The sequence below is a fragment of the Emydura macquarii genome, unplaced genomic scaffold (genome assembly GCF_026122565.2).
Source record: "Emydura macquarii macquarii isolate MOO-44397 ecotype Brisbane River unplaced genomic scaffold, CSIRO-AGI_Emac_v2 contig_2676, whole genome shotgun sequence".
Lineage (NCBI taxonomy): Eukaryota > Metazoa > Chordata > Testudines > Chelidae > Emydura > Emydura macquarii.
Window position 1 is genome coordinate 20,733,658 of NW_027132813.1, and position 25,334 is coordinate 20,758,991.

At 38.3% G+C, this 25,334-nt stretch overlaps 1 protein-coding gene across 3 annotated transcripts in view; it reads left to right on the plus strand.

Moving 5' to 3' along the window:
* The first annotated feature begins 608 nt into the window (after positions 1 to 608).
* The window catches only part of UBR2 (ubiquitin protein ligase E3 component n-recognin 2), a 95,173-nt gene continuing 70,447 nt past the window's right edge, over positions 609 to 25,334 (plus strand). For 2 of the 3 annotated variants that reach the window (XM_067565032.1, XM_067565031.1), the window contains exons 1-8: positions 609 to 740; positions 6,667 to 6,926; positions 11,699 to 11,777; positions 14,371 to 14,484; positions 20,413 to 20,543; positions 21,115 to 21,253; positions 22,495 to 22,557; positions 25,020 to 25,140. In XM_067565032.1, the coding sequence (XP_067421133.1) occupies positions 663 to 740; positions 6,667 to 6,926; positions 11,699 to 11,777; positions 14,371 to 14,484; positions 20,413 to 20,543; positions 21,115 to 21,253; positions 22,495 to 22,557; positions 25,020 to 25,140 (985 nt within the window). In that variant the 5' untranslated portion in view covers positions 609 to 662. Of the gene's footprint in view, positions 741 to 6,666; positions 6,927 to 8,781; positions 8,896 to 11,698; positions 11,778 to 14,370; positions 14,485 to 20,412; positions 20,544 to 21,114; positions 21,254 to 22,494; positions 22,558 to 25,019; positions 25,141 to 25,334 lie in introns of those variants that run through there. The other variant, XM_067565033.1, reaches the window with a different exon arrangement.

A 25,334-nucleotide genomic window follows, 5' to 3' on the forward strand; every position in this document is an offset into this window, starting at 1 on the left:
GTCTTAAAGCCCCAGCCCCTGGATTCATGCAATTACACGGAAGGAGGAAAAAATAAATGTCTAGCCCTCATAGTTGTGGAGTGTGACCCCCGTGCACTCTAAAGGCTTAAAAACTAGAAAATGAATTAACCAAACCCAAAAGATATTTTAAAAAAACCCTCCAGATTTTGGGAGGGCTGAATTTTGACCACTTGGGATTGAGGCTACCTGGCACTTGACATTACAGGCGGTGCCTTGCTTAGGACAAGCAGAAGCACATTTGTAAGCCAATGAGACACAGCACCAGGGATGCTGGTGAGGCCCGCCCCATATTCTGGGGCCTCAAATCCTGGGCAGCACACTGGCCCCCGGTGGGAGTGGACACTGACCAGAGGGGTCATGGCTCCAGCCAGCCATCGAAGGGGGCTGTGCCTGCGTGTTACCTCCCAGAGGCGGGGCAGAGAGAACTCCTTGCCCCGCCACCAGGGAAAAGACTACATCCCCCACAATGCACCGCCGGCCCAAGATGGCGTCCCGGCGGCGGGCGGGGGAGGGCTGTTATACGCCAGCAGGGCGGGGCTGAGGTGGAGAGGCGGAAGTGGGTTCTCCCCGCAAGGAGGCCGGCTGGGTCTGCTTCCGGCCCGGGTGTCACCTGCTGGGTGGACGGCGGCGGCGGGAGGAAGATGGCGTCGGACTTGGAGGCGGAGGGGCAGGCCATTGACAGGAGCTTGCTGGAATGTTCTGCCGAGGAGGTGGCCGTGGTGAGGCTCGTCCCCTCGCGGGAGCCCCGGGGGCGGGAGGCCGTTAGGGGCCCGGGGCCGCGGGGCCAGGCCTGGGTGCCCGGCGCTGGCAGCGGGGAGGCGGACGGTCGGTCGGTCGGTTCCTGGGTTGCGGTAGAGTGGAGGGGACGTGGCAGGAGGAATCGGGGCTGGGGGCAGCCGGGGGTGGGAGGGGAGCGGACGCGCTTGCTGGCGCGGCGCGGGGCGGTGCGGGGGCGGGGCTGTTGAAGGGACCCCCTGGGTTAGAGACTCGCCCTGCGCCTGAACCTGCGGCGGCCGTGCCGGGACCTGGAGGAGAGGCGCACAAACAGCTGCCCCGCCCGCTGCTCTGCTTGGCGTGTGCATGGGACGGCGAGCCGTGGAGAGTCGACTCTGCTCTCCCCTCTCTGAAGCTGATCAGCTGCCCCGTCTCTGATTTTAACTGACTCTGCTTCAGGTGCTGGTCCTCCTCCTTCCCCTCCCTCCTTCCCGCAGTTTTAAAGTGTTCTCCCCAGGATTTTTTGGGAGAAGGTTTTAGAAACAGTGTTTCCTTCATCCTGCCTCAGCTTCTTAGGCCCCAAGCTTGGAAGGAGTTTCATGCGCAGGGACCCCTACCCAGCGTCCCGTTGATTTCAGTGGGATTCTGCCTCAGAGCAGTGGTCTGCCCCTATAGACTTGATTGCTGGATTGGGGCTTTCGTAAATTACGTTTTTCCCTCCTTCCCTCCGTTTCTGGCAAGCAGCTGGTTTTTCTGTGCCACCTGTTTTTGGGGTTATTAGGAGAGAAAGCCCAAAGAGGAAATGTTAGTCAGAACAATTTAATATCTAAAATGTCCTACACTGTTACATTGAGTTTTAAGGTAGAATTGAAGGATAATATACCTTTCCTGCTCATGGGGAGTGGAGGAAGAGAGACATTCTCTTTTTGGGAATATTTAAGACGGGTGTTTAATATCTCTCTATTGGGACTAAGGCTCTATCCTGTAAACACTTATGTATGAGAGTGACATGATTCATGTGTGGGACTCAGTGCAACTGCTCTTGGGTGTAACTTTTATAGCATCGTAGCCTAAAGCTCTTTCTATGTACATTTCAATGACAGATTTACAGTTGCCTTATGGGGGGAGGGGATTCCTATCATTCAGATTATCAAAATGTTTTTTATGCTACTAATATGTAAATTCCCTCTTTTAATGCAGACTTGTGGTGGCAACTATGTATGACAAATTGAAATATGTACTTATGTAAACATGACTTGGTCATTGACACAGGTTCTTAAAACATTTAGGGCATGTTTATACCTGAAACTTAAGTCGATCTTCTCAATAACTTTAATGGTTCATGTACACACTACCTTCCTTCTATCGGTGGTGCATGTCCTCACCAAGAGTGCTTCCCACAGACTTATGAGGGGCGCAATGTAGGAGGCTGAGAGCCTGGGCTCTCAGCTCCGTACAGCTTCTCTCCGGGAGCCCTGCTGCCCCCTGGGCTCTAGGTTCCCTGCTGCCAGGAGCCCGGCTGCCCCTCTTAGCTCCTCATTGCCGGGAGCTTGGGGGGAGGGGGCAGCTGGGTTCCTGGTGGGGAGCTCTGCACCTGGAGTCCATGTGTCTCCTGGGCTCCCTACAGGGAGCCAGGAGCTGTGGTGCAGCCAGGCTCTGAGCAGGGAGCCAGGAGCTTCTGCCGTGAGCCCAAGCAGCAGACCAGCCATGAGCTCAACTGGGAGCAGAGAGCCCGCCACGCCCCCCCCCCCCCCCCCCCCCCCCCCCAGTGACAGCCAACAGTCAATGTAAGTAATGCAGTGTCTGTCTACACAGACACTGAGTCGCCCTAAAGCTTGGTCTACACTGCAGAGATAGGTCGAAGTAAGGCAGCTTATGTTGACCTAATTATATCAGTATCTGCATTACAGTCACCAATGTTAATGCCCTACTACGCCATAACTACACTGACATGCCTATCATAGAGGTGGAGTTATGATGTCAGTGTAGTAGGACATTTACATCAGTGGAATCAAAGCTGTAGCGTGTACACTGATGTAATTAGGTCATCGTCAGCTGCCTTACTTCGACCTAACTAGTGTAGACCAAGTCTTACAAGGGCTAGAGTGTATTAGGTGGCAAAAAGCTGGTACTGGAGAATAAGGCTTTTAGGGAAAAGAGCAGCAACAGGTCCTGCATTCTTCTGCTTCTAACAAGAACCTCTCATCCATCTTACAGAAGATGTAATTTTTTCCTTTTTCTCCCATGCATCACTTTACATATCAGTATTTACATGTAATTTCAATCATGGACTGATCTCTTTCAAATGTACAGTAAATACACCAAAGACTAAATTATAAGCTTTGTGGTGGTTTTATTGCAGTTTCATTCTTCTAAAATGGTAATCTGTTTAGAAACATAAATATACTTTTAATTATGTTTTTTGAGTTAGTAAATAACTTGTACATGCTTTTCAATATTGTGTTGGCTTCTTGCAAGCTCATTGAGTCAGAGGTATTCCTGGACTGGAACAGCTTCTGAGTCTTGCCTACTGATCTGCCATATTCTAACATTCTCACAGTCCAATATTGATCTTTATGTCACATTTTCCCTGTTATTCATTTTGTCAGTCAACTTTTTGGGACTGTTTAGGATAAACTCATTTGATCTGCCCCTGGATACATTACTTTCTCCTTCTAATAGTCCATACCTCTGAGCTTCTGATTTCTCTTTAGATGAGCCAGGACTTGCGAGTTGAATCTTATTAAAAGCCCCAATGAGGTCACTTGGGCTCTGTACAGACACGGGGAGCCTGGGGGAGAGGGGGGTGGAGAGAGATACTGAGCAGCTTGGAGCCTAAAGTTTCCACATGCAGTTACTCTGTATAAAATGTTGTATTTGCATATGTAACTCAATTATTTAGCTTTTTCTTGCATATGCAGAAACTAGACCGTGTGCGTGTAATTGCAATATTTGTCAGACAAATTAAGCAAACAATTTCAAACATGTATTTGAAAAACACGACTCTCGTTAAGATATTATAGAGTCTAGAAATTAAATTCTGTACCCTTGGCAAAAATGTAATCTACTTCAGGGTGAAATTAAAAATAAGTTTTGTTATTTATTAAAACATTTTAGAAAATATTACTGACTTTCAAGGATGAATTAGCAGTTTATGTGTGGCCTCTAGAGAGCATCTTTCTACCAGTGTAAGAATAACCACAATTATTAGGGAGTGTAGGCTGCTCCCCTGGGAGATAAGATTTTTCTCTGACTAGGTACTTGTCTGAGCTTGTAGTAAAATTGATGCACTCCGGTTTTTCCAGATAGAAAGTAGTAATATACTATACAGTTGGGATGAAGCAAGTTTAAGACACTTGGTTAAGGAAATAATCAAAATAATAGAACTGATGTGTACTGCAGAAAATTGCCTTGGAAATGACCCACTTCTTGGATAAACACAACAGGAGATACAGTAGAATTGACCTTGCAATTAGATTTAGTTCCTAATACAGTAGTAGAAGTTCTTCAGCACAAGTGAGGAAGACTAAATTTTTTCAAAAAAAAAAATTTATAATGAAGGCTTACAAGAACAGAAAGGTCAATTCTTGGAGAGAAAAGAACATAGGAAAAAAAGATGTAGTTTCTTTGATTTATTCTAGGAACGGTCAGTTTAACTGTAGAGCAAAGTAATTCTATGAGCTTTTTGGTTGCTGGATTTTTTTTTTTGGGTAGTCCTTTACCCAAGGCCGGTTTGGAAAAACTCCAGCTCTCTGAATACCTAAGGCAGCTTAGTACTAGAAAATTGAGTAGTTTCATTACCATGGCATTGAGAAATCAGTACTGGGGGCAGGGAGGGTAAAGTACATTTCTACCATGAGTTCTAAGAGTTGTATCAGAAATAGTCTAGCAGTAAAATTATCTGCTTTTAAACTGTTCAAACTACCAAGTCTTCTGCTATGGTTCTATTTTATATGTTCAGCGTTTTCCAACTAGGCACTGTGTGAATGTCTCAAGTGGAAAAATTGCTATATAAATTTAAAATTGCAAACAGTATAAATAACAGGTAAACACAGATCTTTCATGAAGATTGTTTCAGAATAGTGTTTGTCTACTCTAGTATAGATCCTTAAGAGAAGACAATAAATAATTCCAGTGAAATGAAGTTGTAGCATCTGGTTACTAAAACTAATTATTTCTGTATAATTAATTCTTGCTTTTCATCCACCTTTGGGTTAATTCTGAAGTTACCAAGATGTATTTGGTAGTAGTAATTACACGATGGTAAGGTTTATACGCAGAATAGTACTGAATCAGTGCATACTTGTAGTATGTGTATATGCCCATTGTTGATTCTATTCTGTAGTAATGATTATCCTTGATAATACATTATATCACTTAAAAATGGTGAACAATGAAGTCTTCAGTTACAAGGTTGAAATAAAACAAATGTAATCAGAGGGACAAACTTTTACAATACACATATGCTATCTGCATGAAATTTAATATAATATACATCCAGATAGCATATGTATATTGTAATACAATGTAATAAAATATAATATGCTATTTGGATGAAATTTAATAAGGACAAAAGCAAAGTACTCAATTTAGGAAGGAACAGTCAGTTGCACACACATGGAATGGAAAATGACTCCCTAGGAAAGAGTATTGCAGAAAAAGATTTGGGGGTCATAGTGGATCACAAACTAAATATGAGTCAAATGTGCAACGCTGATCCAAAAAAAGCAAATATCATTTTGGGATATATTAGCAGGAATGTTGTAAGCAAGACACAAGAAGTAATTCTTCCACTCTACTCCACGCTGTTACAGCCTCAGCTGGAGTATTGTGTCCAGTTCTGGATGCTACATTTCAGGAAAAATGTGGACAAATTGGAGAAAGTCCAGAGAAGAGAAACGAAAATGATTAAAGGTCTAGAAAACATGACCTATGAGAGACGATTTGGAAAAAAATGGGTTTGTTTAGTCTGGAGAAGAGAAGATTGAGAGGGGACATAAGTTTTCAAGTACATAAAAGGTTGTTACAAGGAGAAGAGAGAAAAATTGTTCTCCTTAACCTCTGAGGATAGGACAAGAAGCAATGGGCTTAAATTACAGCAAGCGTGGTTTAGGTTGGATGTTAGGAAAAACTTCCCAACTGTCAGGGTATTTAAGCACTGGAATAAATTATCTAGAGAGGTTGTGGAATTTCCATCATTGGAGATTTTTAAGAACAGGTTAGACAAACACCTGTCAGGGATGGTCTTCCAGATAATGCTTGGTCTTGCCATAAGTGCAGGGCACTGGACTAGATGACCTCGCAAGGTCCCTTCCAGTCCTATGATTCTGTGATTCTAGCTCACCTTTTGGTACCTTGTGTAATTGAGGAGAAAAGGTTTTGATTCTCTGGGATAGACCTGGTACATCAGTTTGACAACCTTGAAGATCATTGTCAACTTAAAACATTTAAAAACTGGAATATAACAATTCCAATTTCTGACAGACGACTCTTTAAACAGTATGTCCTGAGTTGTGTTTTTTTTTTTAAAGGGATTCTATAAACATCAATAAAGGAGAAGATCCCTTACACACTTTTTTTGTTTAAAAAGTTCCTTTCAAGCAATAAAGAATGTACTATACACTGTGATGGAGAATTTTTTTAGAGTTAGGCACTTAATTCTCCTTTGTGCCTTTGAAAATATCCCAGTGTGTACTGTCAAATGCACAAAATATTCACAATATCTTTTTTCCTTTTTTTGCTAAGTTTATTTGTAGTTACATGTTACTTGTAACTGTAGTAGTTTCAAAATTTTCACAGAGAGATTTGACTGTAAAGTTTGCAATGTCCCTTTAGCTTCTAGGTTGAAAAGAAAGGTGCTATAACAGCTATGACTGGATGGCTTTGATTTTTATTTGTGAGTAATTTTGTTTGTTTTCTTTTTAATTAAAGAAATGGCTACAAGCAACTGATCTCCCTAAAGAAGTATATCTACATCTAGCCTACTATATACCCAAAATTTACAGCAGGGGTCCTAACCCTGCTCCACAAAGAGAAGACATGTTAGCACAACACGTACTGCTGGGACCAATGGAATGGTATTTATGTGGTGAAGACCCTGCGTTTGGATTTCCAAAACTTGAGCAAGCAAACAAACCTTCCCATCTCTGTGGTCGGGTTTTTAAAGTGGGAGAACCTACATACTCTTGCAGGTAGCTTAATTCAGCAATTCTCCTAAATTTTGTTCTAATGTAAAAGTTAACTGTCCACATGTATTTTTAATATGTTTAGAATATAATGGGTGTTGTCTTGTTTGTTTTTGTAACATACTAAAGACTTGGTCAGTAGGAGAAAAAATTAATTACAGTATCAGTATAATTAAACAGACTTAGTTTTTGAAAATGTCAGCGATGGTTATTAAAAAGAAAAAAATAGTCTTATATAAAGGGAAAGGCTGGTGTGAACTGTCAAACCATGTCCAGGGCTGCTTTTTTTTTTTTTTTTTTTTTTTCCCATTTATTTATCATTCATTAATTCAAATGTTTAACATGAATCTACATATGTCCGTCCTATGTTTCTGAATGTTTTTCAATTAAAAGTTCGGTTAATGGTGATTAGATTGGTAGCCAAAAGAAACTAACTTGCTCATCAAGCTCTCCCCTTCAGATTTCTCTTAAAATCTCAATTGTGTTGTGAAGCCTACAAGAAGTAAATAGGAGGATGTTACCAACAAACAAATATTAAAAACCACGCTATCAAGACCTGTATATGACTTAAAATAATTATGATTTTATTAAAACAGCTAGAGTCATGTGGCACCTTAAAGACTAACAAATTTATTTGGGCATAAGCTTTCGTGAGCAGAAACTCACTTCGTCGGATTTTATTGTCACCTTGTCTGTTTTGTTCCTTCCCCATTTTTTGTTATGTTAACCTTTGTACATTTCTTAGCACAAGAACCACTTAAGAATATAAAAACGGTCATACTGGGTCAGACAAATGTCCTCTAGCCCAGTATCGTATCATCCGACAGTGGCTAATGCCAGATGCTTCAAAAGGGAGTGAATGGAACGGCAATCATCAAATGATCCATCCCCAACATCTGGCAGTCGGGGGCTTAGGGACACCCAAAGCTAATAACCATTGATAGACCTATCCTCCATGAATTTACATAATTCTTTTTTTAAACCAATTATAATTTTGTGCTCCACAGCATCCCCTGGCAACGAGTCCCACAGGTTGACTGTGTTGTGTGAAGAAGTACTTCCTTTTGTTTGTTTTAAAGGTGCTGCCTGTTAATTTCATTGAGTAACTCCTGTTTTTTGTGTTATGTGAAGGGATAAATAATACTTTCTTATTCTTTGTCCACAGCATTCATGATTTTTTTCGACTTCTATCATATCCCCCCTTTGTCGTCTTTTTCTAAGATGAATAGTCCCAGTCTTTATAATCACTCCTGGTATGGAAGCTGTTAATCATTTTTGTTGTCCTTCTCTATACCTTTTCCAGTTCTAATATCTTTTTTTGGGATGGCATGACCAAAACTGCATGCAGAATTCAAGGTGTGAGCGTACCATGGATTTATATAATAGTAGTAGAATATTTACTGTCTTTGTATCTATCCTTTTTTTAATGGTTCCTAACATTCTGTTAGCTTCTTTGACTGCTGTACATTGAGTAGATGATTTCAGAGGATTGTCCAGAATGACTCCAAGGTCTCTTTCTGGAGTGGTAACAGCTAATTTAGGCCCCATCAATTTGTATAGACAGCTGGGATTGTGTTTTCCAGTATGCATTACTTTGCATTTATCAGTGATAACACTTATTTTCTTATTTTGTGAAGCACACGTCTGGTTACTTAAAAAATGGAGACCCCCAAAAATCCCAGAATGAGAAAAGGGAAATGACAGAACAGAAACAAATTGCTTAAATTTAGGGTAAACTTATTATTTTTCGTCTTCTGCACATGTTCTGCTCTTTGTTGTGTCTCCAAACCCCCTCCCCCCCCACCTTCACTGAGCCTATGGAGAATGCTAGGGGAGAAGTCGACTATCAAATCCTCTGCACTATTAGAAACTCATTGGCTGAAGTGCTGAGTAAGAGTGGAAATGAGGTGCCTGCAAGCTGATTGTTTCTTCTGCCTCACCATTACAGCAGGCCAGTGAAGGAGGAAGGGTTGAGGTGTGTGAATATCTGATTTTTCAATTTGCTGGCAGTTTGAAGGGGGAAAAATTATTTTGAGTCAACCCAAAACTGAATCATTTTTTGAATTTCATCTAATTGTAAAATCGGGGGGAAAAAATTCATTTTGGGTGAAATGAAACATTTTGTTTGATCTGAAACAAAATGTTTTTGGTGAATTATTGGCATTTTAAACTTTCTTCAAAAAAAGGAAATGAAATTTTGGGTTAGATTCCCAAAGCTGAGCAAATGGTGGGTGTGATGGTGCCCCCTTTTTACCCAATAGTCTAGGAACAGGGACTTGATCTCATGTATCCAATATCCCAGGTGAGTGCCCTAGCAACCAGGCTTTTTGCTATTATGGGATGGGTCTCTGAGTCTCCCCTGTTGAAGCTGTTTCACTTTTTATAAATAATTAATTGGAGCAGGGACTAGAACTTGGGTGAGTCTTCTATCCCTCCTCCCCTCCTGCTCCAGATTAGTGCCATCCAGGCCATAGAGTCATTCTCCCTCTCAGGACCGATGAATATTTAATTATTTATACAAAGTGGAGCAGCTTCAACAGGAGTTATTGAGAGACAAGGATCTCACCTGGGGTATGGGAGATCTGGGCTCAAGTCCCTGTGAGGAGTTGAAGCAGGATCTCCCATGTTCCAGATGAGCAACCTAACCACTGGACTATTAGATATAAGGGCGGTAGCAGCAGGAGCAGCAGCAGCACCACCTCCTTGGTGAATAGCTCCTAAATTTCCTTGTGAATCTAGCCTGAAAAAGTCAAATATGGTTCCTAATCACTGGGCTATAGAGTCATTCTTACTTTTTGTGGCCCAGAAGAAGCAATGCATTGGCTAAACATGAAACTTCCTTTACTTGAGTTGATGAATTTGCCCTGTGGGAATTCCAGTAAGTTTTTCCAAACCTGTGTTTTCAAGACTTGCATCACAAGATATTAAGAAAACAGTAGCAAATGTTGTAGAAAAGCATGGAAAAATTCAGTTCACTTACATAATCTTCAGAGAATTATGAGTTTACTGTTTAAACTCCCTTGGTATCTTTATCTTAATAGAAAATGTGAAGAATAATTCAGGTACACCAATATGGTTAACTTCTGCAATTTTCAATGTGGAAATCTGATTTGTGCATGTCAAGATTGAGTCTCAACTTTTCTCCTAGGGCTATGATACATATATAAATTGTTACTGTGCTGAATAACTTCTTATACTTCGTAGTTGGTGGCAAATGGGGGAGAATTTTTTTCTTAAATCTGACAGGATACAATTTTTAAAATTATTTGCAATCCATGAAATTCTCTAGAACAGGGCTCGACAAATTTGCTTCAGAGCTAGGAACCAGCCCAAAAATTAAGGAGCCAGACAACGTGAGCCCAGCGGCGGGGGGCCTGGCTGGAGCGCAGCAGCTGCTCTCCCCTCCTGCCCCTTCCCCCCGCCCCTCTCCCACAATGTGGGCCCAGTACTGGGGCACTATGGCTGGAGTGCGGCGGCTGCTCCGCGCCCCCCCCCCCCCCCGGGGAAAAAACTAGGTGCCAGACTTAAATTTCTAGGCACCATGGCAACCCGGCGCACGGGGTTTGTCAAGCCCTGCTCTAGAAGTATGAGAACTTGAAAAATATGTTTTTTTTAGAAAAAAGATGTTTGTAGACCTGCAGCAATTGATATCTTAGGCTTCTGTACTTGCCAAATAAATCATCTTTATAACTGCTGGTGAATGGTCATGTGTATTTATTTTTTAAAGCCCATGCCTATTAAACAGTTAATTTCCTACTGCACAATGTTACAAAAATAGACTACCTGTATCCAGAAACTGGAGGTTATACTAATGTAAATTATTCTAAAACAGAACAGTTTTCTGCTATTATTCACAGCTTTTTTTTTTACACTAATTAAATTTGCACTTAAAATAAACTAATGTAAACCAAAAAAAGTACTTTTATGGATCCACAGCATAAATATACATAATTATCCTTCTACATCTCAGAAAATCCTTAGTTTCTCTTCAGATTTTCTTTAGATGGTCTTTTTTTTTCATTTTGAAATGGGACTCCCTGAATCTTTCTTCAGTGTCTGTCAGTCATTTGCCATTAGTGTCAATGTGTCTTTGATTATTCTGGTGGTATTTTTTTCAAATGTTTGGCTACATGTAATGTGCAATTGCCTTGTTCAGTCTTTTACCTGTTTTCTATAAGTGTTATCTTCAGGTTTTACAGTAGTACCTGTAGAAAGTGTTTGTCTTCTCTAAGTGGTCCTTGATCTTCTGGTTGTTGTGAAGATCTTGTTCTTGGAACTTCTTAGAAGACTTGTAGGGCTAAACTTAGAAGCAAAGAGTTGGTTTCTAATCTTTTGCGTGTAACCTTTCATACCAAGGTGTGATGAAAATCTGTTTGCACTGATTACTTAGGACCATGTCTAGCACTTGCATCCTGTACTCTGAGAAACCTATCTTGCTTATGTAGTTTTCATGATTTTCTATAACTTAAAACCAGGTTTGAGTCTGATAACATGGCTGAATTACCAGCTAATATACTTGTTTCATCTACTGAAAGTAATATGTACATTACCCAAATGCTTTTCAAGGCCTAATGTCCCAGACTGCTCTTTGTAGCCACTTCTGCTCTAGAAATAGAATTTCCTCCGATTGTCTCATGAAAACTGTCACCTTCCTGAATAAGAAACAGGTTAGCAAGAAGGCTCACATTCATGTATTTTTAAAATAACCTGTTATGAGGTTAAAGGTTAAAATAATATAATTTTTTATGTTTAATTCTTTCCTCTCTGTTCATTTACAGGGACTGTGCGGTTGATCCAACTTGTGTATTATGTATGGAGTGCTTTTTGGGAAGTATTCATAGAGAACATCGATACAGGGTTAGTAATCTTATTAGAATATATTACTTGGGTATAATATTTCTCTTACGAATGGGTATGTTCAAAATTTCAATATGTAATTTATATTTTAAGAATGTTTATATGTTTCAAAATAAAGGGTGTATATGAATATACACACACAGTATGGTTGGAATTAAAAATGTGCACTGTAATCTTAGCAGAATTGGGAGTTTTAACCTCAGTTTAGAAGCTTAGCTTTAATAACACCCAGTTAATATTTCAAACCACCGAGTAAATTATGTTAGTGTTCCTACACTTTAATCTTAAATACACTTACAATTCTAAATTAAACATAAACGGGAGTTAGTTAATTATGTTAGATCTGTGGTTGTCAACCTTTTTTCATTTGCGGACCCCTAGAAAATTTCAAATGGAATATGGACCCTTTTGGAAATTCAACCTGTGGTCAGCACACCCCTACCATAGAAGCCTTAGTTAGATCGAAACTGACTGAATAGATTTGGACTATAAATTTTGCACGTGTTTGGCATGGCATTTGATGCAGTGTGAGAAAGGGGCGCTAAACTATGGGTTTTTATGGTAAGGACAACACTTCTAGGTTTGACCTGTAAGTGGGGGTATTCACATAGTTTTGATTAATGTGAAAAATGGAATGCCTTTTCTGGAATCTGAAAACGTATGTTTATAGTCACCTTTTGCAGACCCTTAGACATAGTCAGCGGATCCCCACTAAGTTAGACATAGTTTCACTTAATTTGGGCACAATATTTAGGCTTGCGCTTTTCTTGTTTGTTCTTTTTAAAAGGTGTTGAACAAACTTACGGGTCAGAGAAGTTAGTTAAACATTTTTTTTTTATTTCTTAGTTTTAAACATCTCTGCACTGCCGTGAACTCTTGCACAACAGCAGTTTGTTGGTGCATGAGAGCTAGAAAATAAAACTCTAGCAAGAAAAGTGAAACAGATTAGTTTGTCAAGCTGAGTGAAATATGAAAGTAAACACACATGAAATGGGTAAAATAAAAATGTAAGCTTCTTTAATCTGCAGTACTGTTAGTAGTACAGATGAGTATTTAAAAAAAAACAAACAAAAAACCGCCTTTGATCTCTCTCTAAACTAGCACAGATATTTACTTAATTAGTCTTTACGTATCAGTCTGTTTCTTTGATACTGTCAAGTATGTAATAGAATTTCTGTAGAAGCGTTACAGTTGAAACTGGAATGGGGACAACTGTTTTCCTCTCTTAATACCCGGTGATAACATACTTACATTTACTGTTGTTGAGGGTGTTAGTATGCACTCTTAACTTAATAACCCTCTTATTTCATATTGCAATAGTGAATAGAGGCTTTTGGAGCTGTAAAGTATTCTCTCAAAATGAAAAGAGGCCTGAGTGCCATGACTTACTTGTTAGACAGAAAAGGAGAATGAATACTTTTGATAGCAGACTTTAACTACCTGAAAGGGGGTTCCAGGGAGGATGGGGCTAGGATGTTCTTGGTGGTGGCAGATGACAGAACAAGGAGCAATGGTCTCAAGTTGCAGTTGGGGAGGTCTAGGTTGGACATTAGGAAAAAGTTTTTCACTAGGAGGGTGGTGAAGCACAGGAATGGGTTACCTAGGGAGGTGGTGGAATCTCCATCTTTAGAGGTTTTTAAGCTGAGGCTCGACAAAGTCCTGGCTGGGATGATATAGCTGAGGTTAGTCCTGCTTTGAGCAGGGGGTTGGACTAGATGACCTCCTGAGGTCCCTTCCAACTCTAATATTCTATGATTCTACTATAAGAGAATCTGTGCATCAAAAATAAGTCACAGAATCATTATGTATTTATGAACTCTGTTCACAATTGTGATTTAAGAAAGAATGTTGTATTCAATACGCTTCAAGAGCTTTTAATTTTAAAATGAAGTTTTACTAACAATGTGGAAATAGAGCAGTGCAGTGTGCAAATATTTGTCATTCGAGAGACCAGTTGAGTGAGGTAATATCTTTTTAGACCAACTTCTGTTGGTCAGAAACACAAGCTTTCGAGCTATGCGGAGCTCTTCTTCAGGTCACAACACTGCAGACATTTTTTTTCACTATCCACTTTAGTAAGCGTAACAACCAGCCAATTGTTATACATGTGGCCCCCAAACTCTAATGAATGTCCCTATACAGTATTATGTAGGAGCATACAGTTTGTTTTCAAAACTAAGTGTACTGTTTATAATCTTCATTATAATGCAAAAATTTTAAATATGGGAGTTTGAATAAGAGATTCTGTTTTAAAAAAAAAAAAAAAATCAGACCAGTCATCTGTGACTGATTCAGAATAAACATATACTTGTACTTTGTATTCTATAACTGCATCATATACTACATCCCCAATCCTATGCTCTAGAGTTACTTTAACAATATAATAATTGTACAATTTTTTTTAAACATTAACAGATGAATGATGCAGATAAATCTCTGTCTGACATGGACATGTATTGACATGTTTTTACCATATTTATTTGACTGGCATGGAGGAAAAACGCTAACAGCATAAGGGTTAATGTGTTGGTGCTTTCAATATATATAGATCTTGCATATGCATACAGTTTTGTTTGTTCTTAAACAACTTCAGATGACAACATCAGGTGGAGGAGGTTTCTGTGATTGTGGTGATACTGAAGCTTGGAAAGAAGGTCCTTACTGTCAAAAGCATGAACTTAGCACTGCAGAGACTGCAGAAGAGGAGGTAATAAATATAATTGATTGATATATATATTATGTCTAATAGTGCCAGCTTAGGACATCATATGCTACCAGACCAAATAATGCATGATTCTGAAATTCAGAAGGTATGGGAAAAGTATCTGATCATCTTGTAATGATATAAATTTACCTAAAAAATAAGAGAACTAAATGCTATAGAAATAATAATAAAATCTGTACACTTCAGTGTTTTAGTGAAATAGTTAATACATTGAAGAACTCTTACATTTTTAATAAATATTGGAACATTCATAATGTCCTAGTATTTATGGTAAAACTTTAAGAACATGAGTGAACCAAACTAAAAGACAGGGAATTTTTATACTAGACATTATTTGGTTGGTTAAAAATGTTTACTTGATATATTATTTATCGTATCATCTCATCACATTGATATTTAACTTTTTATATAAAGTAATTAAAAGAAGAAATAATTTAAAGGACTGAAGCTGTTAGTCTTCTTTAGTCAACCACAAAGTAAGCAAAACATATTGGAAAGTTGCAGCAGGCTAAATATAAAGATTGGTACCATTATGTATTTATATGCTAGATAAAATTAATATAAAATTACATATAAAGATCTACTTTAAAAACAAGCTGTTTAGATTGCAAAGTCAAACATGCAAAAATAGAAAAAGCTAGGTTTCTGGTTTCCCAGGCAGCCTTAGTTCTGTCCCTTGTTCTTCCATCCTATGCACTGAATGAAGAAAGGGTGCTGTGGAAAAAATATATGTAATTAAAGACTGATTCATAATGCATGCATATCAGGGAGTGAATTAAGTTTGGACATGCAACCTGTATTCTGACTTTCCTAACGTTCATGTGTTAGAATTTTTTTTTAACTTTTTCATGTTAAAAATTCTATGTACAACTGTAAGAACCCTCTCCTGAACATCCCCGTCATAGATCATCAGCAGGGTTTGACCCTGAATCTTCAGCACTGCAACAGATTTCTACCTGTTGAGATACTGGACTAATCACATTAGCTAGTAGCATGAGAAAAACAGATGGACTGCTAGTGCCATGTGCTGGGTCCAAGGTTTATGTGGGGAATTTGGCCTAGCTTTCATTTCTTCTCCACAGAGTCTGAGGAGACTCCTGCCCTTTGTGATGTCCCCTCAGAGGAGATGAGATGTGTTAAGCATGGTTTTGGAAGAGCCCAGCCAACCTGCTGTGCCTGGTGCTCTCTCTCCCTTCCCCCACTGTTACAGCTACCCCAACAACTGTTACGTGTTTCCGGTATAGTGTGTGGTGATGACATGGTGCTGCTGCTGCTTGGTGGATATGTGGACTTCACTCTTTAGAATGTTTTGTTAGTTAATTCTCCATGCTGCCAAAATTTCCCATAGAACACAAATAACAGAAGGGAAATGGTGATTTTTAATGGTTTATAGCTCTGCCAGGACTGAACAGAACTTAATGGGAGAAGGGAAGAAAAGTGATCGTCTGAGAGGGGGAACTCAACAACAGAGAGTAAAAATAGAGCAATACTTGATGAAGACCCAGTCAAGTGAACAGCCCTTATGGTGAGTGGGAGAGTTGATCCAGGGCTACAGGTTTAATGAAGAGGAGAGGGTGAGGAAATAAGCAACTAAAGATGCAGATGGGTTGTCATGAAAGTTGAAGTCATCAAGTATGAGTGAATGAGATTGCAAGGAGAGGAAAAGAGGGAACTCAGAGTCAAAATCACAGAGCAGGCTGATGGGATGGGTTGGGTGGACAGTAATGTGGAGGGAGAGAGGAGAGAAGAGTTGAATTTACTAGTGTTCTAAGGAGAAGGAGTGGGAAGAGGAGGTGAGCGGGACTGGAAGTGACAGGAACAGGAGATCAGAAGACCACCCCCATCATCCAGAGTGAGGAATGTGGGAGACGGAGTGGCCTCCACAAGAGAAGGCAGCTGTAGAGGCAGTGTCAGATGAAGGCATCCAGGTCACTGTGAGAGTCAGGAGCTGGAGGGAAAAGTATATGAAAGAGGCTTTGGATTGCTGTGATCTTTTAAGAGATGGACAGCTAGAGAAGAGGAGGAGGGATGGGTGTGAGGTTAGGAATGGTGGCATGATAGGGTTGGAGATGGGCTGGGGACAGGTGGGGGAGGTAGTGCCAGAGTTATCATCAGAGGTGATGAGGGAGTTCAGATGTGGGACCTAGATTTGTGCTGCTGATAGGAAGGGATTAGATGGGGGTGGAGAGGGGAAGAAGTGTTGGTAGAGGTGTTAGAACTGTAGATGGGGTAAAGGAGGGGTAACCAGGAAGGGGAATTGTTGGTATTGGGAGGGAATGGAGGAGGAGGAGAATGATGATTGCAAGATGCAAAAGAGGGGTGTGGTGAGAGCCATGGGTGAGAGGCAGATGGCCTGAAGTTTAAAAGATCCTGGGGTATTTTGGAAGAGGGAAGGGACAAGGAGTGCATTCCAAAGGAGAGGACCCCTTGCAGAGAAAGGTTTCCTTACCTCAATATCTGTTTATACCTGTCTTTTTTTCATACAAATATTTATATTTTTATAGTTCTAGTCAGCTGTATATTTTAATACTGTGAAACATATATTGTGAGACAGTGCTATATGGAAAAAGAAATTGTGCTTCTCAGTTGATGCTGGATATTCATCAGCCATCTGACTTCCAGGATTTCCCCAATGTTCTTAAGCACTTTTTATTTGCTAAACGCCTCTCAGAATATTGGGGAAACTCAGATCGTCGGATTATACCACAAGTTAATTAGCTTTTTCTAGATGAATCATTTGTGTAATAGCAGAGGTATTCCTTTAAGATTGTTTAAATACAAAGAAAATGGGAAAAGTCACATTGGGCTAAGATGGAGGCAGGGAAGAAAATTATGCCAAGAAAGGGAATGCAGACTACACGTACCAGTTAGAATAATAATATAATGTTTAATATTGTTAATTTTTTTCACTATACCACTCATGAAAAGTTTTGTTATAAGAGCTATTACCTCTTACCCTTTTGGAATGTACTTTTTTATAACAAACTAACTGGCTCCATTTATCCTGAGGCTATTTCAGTTCTCTTAATGAGAAAAAAGAGGTTTTTTTAAACATGAAAAGAAAAAGTGCATTAGCCAGGAAAATAAGAGAAAAATGGTTATTGGAAAGTTGCTACATCTGTATTAAACCTCAATTTTATTAGATTATATGCTTTTTGGCTAGTGAAAATAACATCTGACTGAAATATGCATTATTTATTTACTTAAATTTTAGACTTAAGTCCAGCCTGTGGGAGTTTTAAGTGGTTCCTAATTTTTTATTCTATATCTGTCTGGTTTTTTTAAAAAAGAAAATAAAAAAGGGGCAGCCTTTTGAAGAACAAACACATTGACCAGCCTTTGAAACCAAAAATACACCAGTCAGGTCTGATGACTAAAGGCTAGATTCTTCCACCTTCCTCAAAGCTGGTAAAGGGTGGCAGAATGTAGTCCTGTGGCTCTTGTAAACATGGAGACTATTATTTTTAAAGCTAAATATTTAACTTAAAGTGACTACTGTGCAAGGAAAGCAACTCTTTTGCTTGGCAGTCACACAGCTGATGCCTGTTTAGTTTTCAATAAAATTCTTACCATTCTGTTGACATAGATTCTAAAATAGATACAATTCCAATTACACATTCATGTGCATTTTACAGAATCCCTATATGGTATAAATATCTTACATGGTTATGCTGGCATGTTTGATGCAAAGAAGTAGATGCCTAATTGACAAGTCACGCCTGATGTAACAGGATATGTAACAATTATGTTCCCACTTATATAAAGGGTTTTTTTTGTTTTTTTTAAAAGGATAATTTGCAAACATGGTGTTAATCTTAATTGTGTGCTGGATACCCCAAATAGCGAAGGTTATCAGGGCCATTCAGCACAAATTTATTTAAAATATTTTTTATTTTCAGTGTGTGTTTGTTTGTTATGCCAGTCAGTCCTCCTTAACATCCAGTCTGGTCAACTCAGGCTCTGCACTTGCAGCGTGCAGCAAGCTATATTGTCCCAAATCTAATGGTAGCCTGTTGTAGAGTAAATGCTGGAGAATTAGTGTGTGGTGTGGTTTTACCATTTTAAAAAACAGCCAAGCTCCCCCTTCTTTCCCACCCCCTCCTTTGGATTATAAAATAACATTAAAAAGTAGTAAAATAGCACCATGTACTCCAAAGGCTTTCTACCTGATGCCCATGCCTCTCAGTAGGCTACCTTTGCTCCAGTGAGGTTCTCTGGTAGATCATGTTGCAGTTTGATGCATATGGTTGTGTCATTGTGGAGCCAGGAGTACATAGCAGTTACTCCAGGGAATCTGAAATCATGAGTGGGCAAAAACAATTTGGAATCTTTGCTGTGCTTAATGTCCTCCTTACCTTTCCTATTTGGAGATTGATCCCATAATCTTAAAGATGGTTAATAATAAATATCTACAGATCACCTACAGATTATCTCATTTTACTTCAATATCGTTTTCTTCCCATGTGGATCCTGCACTTCTTTTAAGGACAACCTCAGTTTTCAGCACTGATGACATAAGCCAAAAGTAGTGTGCACTGCTTTTTCAAAGTCAAATGAGTGAGAATTGCAGTACAACTATCTTAGTATGTTCTTCTTATTGTAATGACAGATTTGCTAAGGTTAACACTTGTTCTTCATGTATTAATGCTACTTATAAGAATTTTTACCTCCTTCATAAAAGCTTGCCCTGGAGTAAAACTTGTCAAGAAGAATGTTGTAGGAGAGAAGGACGGGAGAGAGGGAATTGGTTTGCCAGACTGAAGTAACAGTTTGATTTTTGCAAACATTATTTCTAGTTTAAAATTTCAAGTTTTGCAGTCGTGTAGCTCCAAAAGAATTTCAAATAAATAAATAAATAAGATGACATGTGATTATTCCACAATCGTTTCTAATAACTTGTGTTTTGTCCAAAAATAGAACCATTAATTGCTCATTTTAGTTGCCAGTTTGTCTTGTGCTATAGTTTGAGCAATAACATTGCATTGCTGTGGGCTCAGTAAATCATCTTCATTTTCTTTTGGTTTTTATTCTGTTTTCCTCTTAAGATATGAAGATGCAATAACAGTGAAAATAAACAAAGCAGGGGCATTATGACTGAAACTGTTCTGGGTGCAAGCAGTCATTCTCCATTTCCTCTTTCTCTCCGCCCCACCCCCATCTGATTCCTTGGTATAGATGACAAATACACATTTGGGCCATTTCTGTTGTTTCACATGGATATGGGGTAAATTCAGTACATATTTCCCAACAGACTATAATTCAGTCAAACTGGCATTCCTCAGTTTTTTGTAGAATTCATGCATGCTTTACAGACTTTTCTGCACTGAATTATTATTTTTGAAAATAAATGAGTGTAAGGTATGGACGACTAGTGAATGGCTGGACTTTTAAATTTTTAAGACAAGCAGTTTATTTTCAAGCTTGCTGTGGAAGTTATTTTTCTCAATTATTTTTTGATTCACTATGGCATTAGGTGGGATAATATAAACTTAGCATTTACTTGCTTTGTATTTTGGTGTAATCTTTTAGTTTAGATGTGGCCATTGAGTACTACCATATTTTAGAAACATTTAATAAGAAATTATCATGTGGTTACAAAGAACTATGAGGCAGGAGGGAGAGGAGTAAAATATGGTGTTTTACCAGCTTGAATCTTGTTTATAATTTGTAACACATGTTATAATTAGTGTGAATACAAAATTTGACAAAAGCCGATGTGGCTGTGATTGATATTATAATTTACTAAGTTAACTGAAATATGAATAATGAAATGTCCAGCACAAGCAGGATACTGGGAATGAGGGTTTGAGCCCAAACTCAAATGGTTCTTGTTATTACTGCTCAGTTTTTTTGTTTAATTTTCCTATAATGTTTTTCTACTATCTCACTGTAATCAATTTCACTTTTCAGGATCCTCTTGTGCATTTATCAGAAGATATGATAGCAAGAGCTTACAACATTTTTGCTATCATGTTTCAATATGCAGTAGATATATTAACATGGGAAAAAGAAAATGAATTGCCACCTGGTTTAGAGACTGTGTAAGTATATTCTTTGTGTCTAAGGTTTTCAAGACTTGCAGGTGTTTCAAGTATAACACTTAAATTCTCAGGTTAGTCTACATCAGTGCTACTCTGAATAGCTTGTGTAACTCCTGTCGACTGCCGCCAAATCTCCAGATAAGTGTAGACCAGGGCCTAGAAAAGAAAGAGGTAGGAAAATAAGGCCAAAGCTACGGGAGAATGTTGTGCAATATATATGTCAGAAGATTATTTTTTCTGGATTGGCAGTTTTCTAGTAAGGAAAAATGAAGTGCAGAGAAGTAAAATCAAGAACTGTCAGACTAACTTAATACCCTGCATCTTTACTCATTAGGAGCTTAATCCTTTAAGGTGCTGAGCACTCCTGTGAGGTGCAGAATGCCTTTAACTCCCACAGACTCCAGTGGGAGTTGAAGGCACGCAGCATCTTCAGGATAAAGCCCTGTTGATGTAAGTCATTAGTGCCAGGGTTAACCCAAGCTTAGATACCCGACTTGTTGGAAAGTATTAAAATTAAAAATAGATTAGAAGCTAAGCACTTAATTATATAAATGTTGTCTTTGCTTTATAGTGAGAAGAGTGACACTTACTATTGCATGCTTTTTAATGATGAAGTCCACACGTATGAACAAGTTATATACACTCTTCAGAAAGCTGTCAACTGTACACAGAAAGAGGCCATTGGTTTTGCAACAACAGTAGATAGAGATGTAAGTAACTTCCTTGTTGGAACTTTAAATTAAAGTCCGGGTGTGTATATATGACTAAACTTAGTGCTTTTTCCCTTTTAAAGTGGTTTTGAACCTTCCCAGTATTCTTTCTCTCCTCTAGCTGTTGGCAGATGAAAGGCTTTCAGGAGAGAATAGACAAGAGCGGACAGTTTCACTGCAGTTGGAGGGAGCAGAGAGTTTAGCACCTAGTTGACTTTACCATAACAAGCCCTCTGATCTTCTCAAGACCACCTTACTTGCTTTGCACCTCCCACAGCTGGCTATGTGTGTGTTTGTTTGAGAATGGAATTCTTTTCTTCCAGGTTGCCTTTCCTAGAAAGGACAAGTATATCTTCTCATTTCTACCTCAAGCCCATTGGCCATCTCCTTCAGGGCAGGCACTTCTTTCAGGCTGTTCTTTGCTGATGGGAAGTGAGAGAGTCAGTTTGGGGCCTCAAAACATCTAAAGTTAAATGTGACCAATCTGTCTTTTTTCAGTTATTCGCCCTGTCTCAGATGTTTTTGTAGTGTCATTGGTTAGTCATATAACTTAAAAGGGTCACTCCTCTGGTTAGGCCTAAGAAGTGCCAGACTTTCTCCATATTGTAGTCATACTTCAAGGATTTTTTTTTTTAAACAACTGAACCTTGCAGCATATTTAAATACATTTTAACAAAGGTAAGAGACCTGAATTGATTTTTTGAAAGCAAACCAGTTCATATGTACTATAAAACAACTTGAATGAGCCACTTTGTTTATAATATAACGTGAATAAATCAACTGTGCACATTTTTAATAAGCATATTGAACACTAAAGAAAGAATCACTGGTAAGATCCCCAAAATAGTCAGGTAAAACCAGCACTGATCAGACTAGGCAGGTGGATCTATAGGCCTAACAAGTTTTAAAATATGCCTTCTTTAAAGGTATTAAAATATGTTATGATATAAAATGTCCTATTTTAAAATGAACTAGAAAAGAAGCACCTTCATATTAATACTATAAAATATGCTTGACATACATTAATAGGAATTAATGTTAAATTTTTGAAATAAGAAGGTCACTATCAGATTCTTAGGATCATATTAAGCTTTCTCTAGAAAGTAACTGCAAATGTGATTATCATAGATGGTAATTTACTACTTGTGATTTATTGTTCTCATTTACATTAAGATATAGAGTTTAAGCTTATTCTTGTGTTTCAAAAAGCTGCTTATTATCTTGTTTTCATAAATTTAAAGGGACGTAGATCAGTCCGATATGGAGACTTCCAGTATTGTGATCAAGCAAAATCCGTAATAGTGGTGAGTGGTCTTACATACTTTATCCATTCTTCTTAGATTCTCATAAAATGCTTAGAACAGCACAGTTTTGAAATACCATGTACTATTCTCATATTTTATATACAAAATATTTATTTTAACTAATCACTCTGTGGTGGAGGTTGAGGGTGGCAATATAAGGCCTGTCTACACTCTTTTGTCTCTTTCTGTGGCCTAATCCTCATACCAGTGTACTTCTGGGAACAAGAATCTGAGGTCTAGGGCAGTTTTGACAAATCATATTTCCACCTCTGTAATCCTCAATACTTAATCAGTCAATTGTATAATGTTTTTATTTCACTTTGAGTGGAAAATATCTCATGGAAATTTTCGTATTTATATATTTCTCCTTTTCTTGATGTTTTTCTCTTCAGTTTCTTATTGCTATGTACACTTGGATGAAAACAGAATTTTTGTTACTTAGTTCATCTACTCTTAGCTATTCCTCGCTTGAAATACTAATGCTCTGTGGTCAAGTTCAACTAGCTGTTAGAGGGGATGACTTCAGGTTGGGAATAAGCTTCAGAAGCAGATATTCATAAGCAGCAAAGAACACTGGTGTTTTTATGCAAGTGTCATGAGTAATAAAGGTTTATGTCGTATACATTTGTGGTAGTCTTTTTTTAAGCTTTAGAATCAGAATTGCATAATATTTACCCATGAGACATCAGTGATTCTTTAAGTGTATAAATTGTAGCCTCTGCCTTACTTAACATCTAGAAATTTTTAAATTTTAGACTAACCTGAGTACAAGTTTGCAAATTCTACTTTAGAGTATAATTAACAAATATTTCTTTCTAAAAAAAAAAAAAAAAAGGTGTGAAGAGAAATAATATTTCCAATCTCTAAGATTGTGTGTTAAATCAACTACAAAAAGACATTTGTGTAAGGAACTGGGAAAATGACTTTCATGCTTCCAGATTGGAGCAGAGTTCTGACTGTAGAAATATTTCTATTGCGTTTTAAAGCAGTGCTCTCCAGTGAAGTCATAGGGAATTCTATTTAAAAATACATAGTATATGTCACAGTAGTTTTGAGACTACAAACCAGATCATACAAGTAAAAGTAACTTATAAAGTGTGTAAGCCATCCTTGAATTTTACATTTTCAGTTAATACCAATAAAGTCAAGGAACTGAATTTGTTGTGTGTATTACTATGGTAAAAAAAAATTGTTCACTTTATCAATGAAAGCATAAGTCACTGAAATAGTTAACTGTTAAAACTTAAAATGTAAAACTGAAAATATACTTAAACTATAAAGGTAAAAGTTGAATTATGTAAGGAAATCAGTGAATTTATTCATCGGGTCATCTGTTTGCCATCAGAGCTTTTCAAGTGAATGACCTGTGTGAAACAACTTATTATATGTATAGCATTAGTAAAATATGAATGAAAACCAAATTGTCACTTCAGTTAGACTGTCTTCAAGTATTGAAGTATATTGGAAAAAATATAATTTCATATCTCTGTAAAGATGCTTTCATGCTACATGCTTGTTTAGGTTCCAGAAACATACATAATGACTCTTCAAAATTTGACGTTTTATTTAGTTGAAGGGACACCATCAACTTGAATATTGCATTTCCATATCAGTTAACTTTACCTATTGTAATTACAAGTAACCCCAAAGATTACCAGCACAGTAAGAGATCAGGGGGAAAATATATTTCTTTAATTTCAGTGAATTTACTTTGTGGATGATTAGTTTCACTATTCTGGTGGTAGTCAGCTGCATCACTCTTATGCATTGCTCTGGCAGGAGCTCACTTTCGTAATTTCTTCCTGAGGTTTTTTAAGAGGGTACTTTTCAGTAAGAGAAAGGTGATAGATGTGTGCACAGGAGGGAAGGAAAGGAAAGGGGTGTGTGCGTGCATGTGTGTGTGGGCGTGGGGGTGGGAGGGGAGGGCTAAGCATGTTGGGTGTTAGTTTTTGACCTGGCCAAAAGACTGTTCAAAACATCTTATTTTTTATTGAAAGATTTAAAAAAAAAAAAAATCAGGATATACTGTTTCAGTGCTCAGTCAGAAAATTAAACTGTCCACTCCTATTTATCTGCGTGGCCTGGGGGACATCCAAAATGTTTGGATGTCTGGGGTTCTGCTAAATGGAAGTGCTATGTAGGTCTATGGGACGGGTGTGCGGTCAGGAGGTTATACACAGTATGGATATCGATAAAGGGAATTATTGGATTTTTCTTCAGCTAAAAAAATTAAAAATAAAATTGATAGTTTCCCTTTATAATGTACTATTGGAAATAATCCTGTGCTGGAAGGTGGAAGAACTATGGTAGATTGCCTATTAGTAATAGGTCTCCATTTTAATTTCTATGATAAAATGTTTTAATTTAGTCTCTAGAATGCTGTGTGTTTCTCTGCAACAAAACTTGTACCTTTCCTGATACTTACTTTTAACTAAGCTTCCCCTCCTCTTTTCTTTTTGAAGAGAAATACCAGTCGCCAGACAAAGCCACTGAAGGTTCAGGTTATGCATTCATCTATTGTTGCCCATCAGAGCTTTGGTTTGAAGCTCCTGACTTGGCTTGGCAATGTTATTGGATATTCAGGTAGGCAAATTCAAACAATTCTATAGACTAGAGAATAAGTTAGAGGCTAACTTAATACTAAAAATAATCATAAAAATATTGAATTAAAATAGCTTACCTCAAATACATAACATGTAAGACTAACCCATTAATAACTTTTGTAACACTTCATCCTATTGTCTACTCATTGATTTGTTCTCCCCAAATCCTGACTC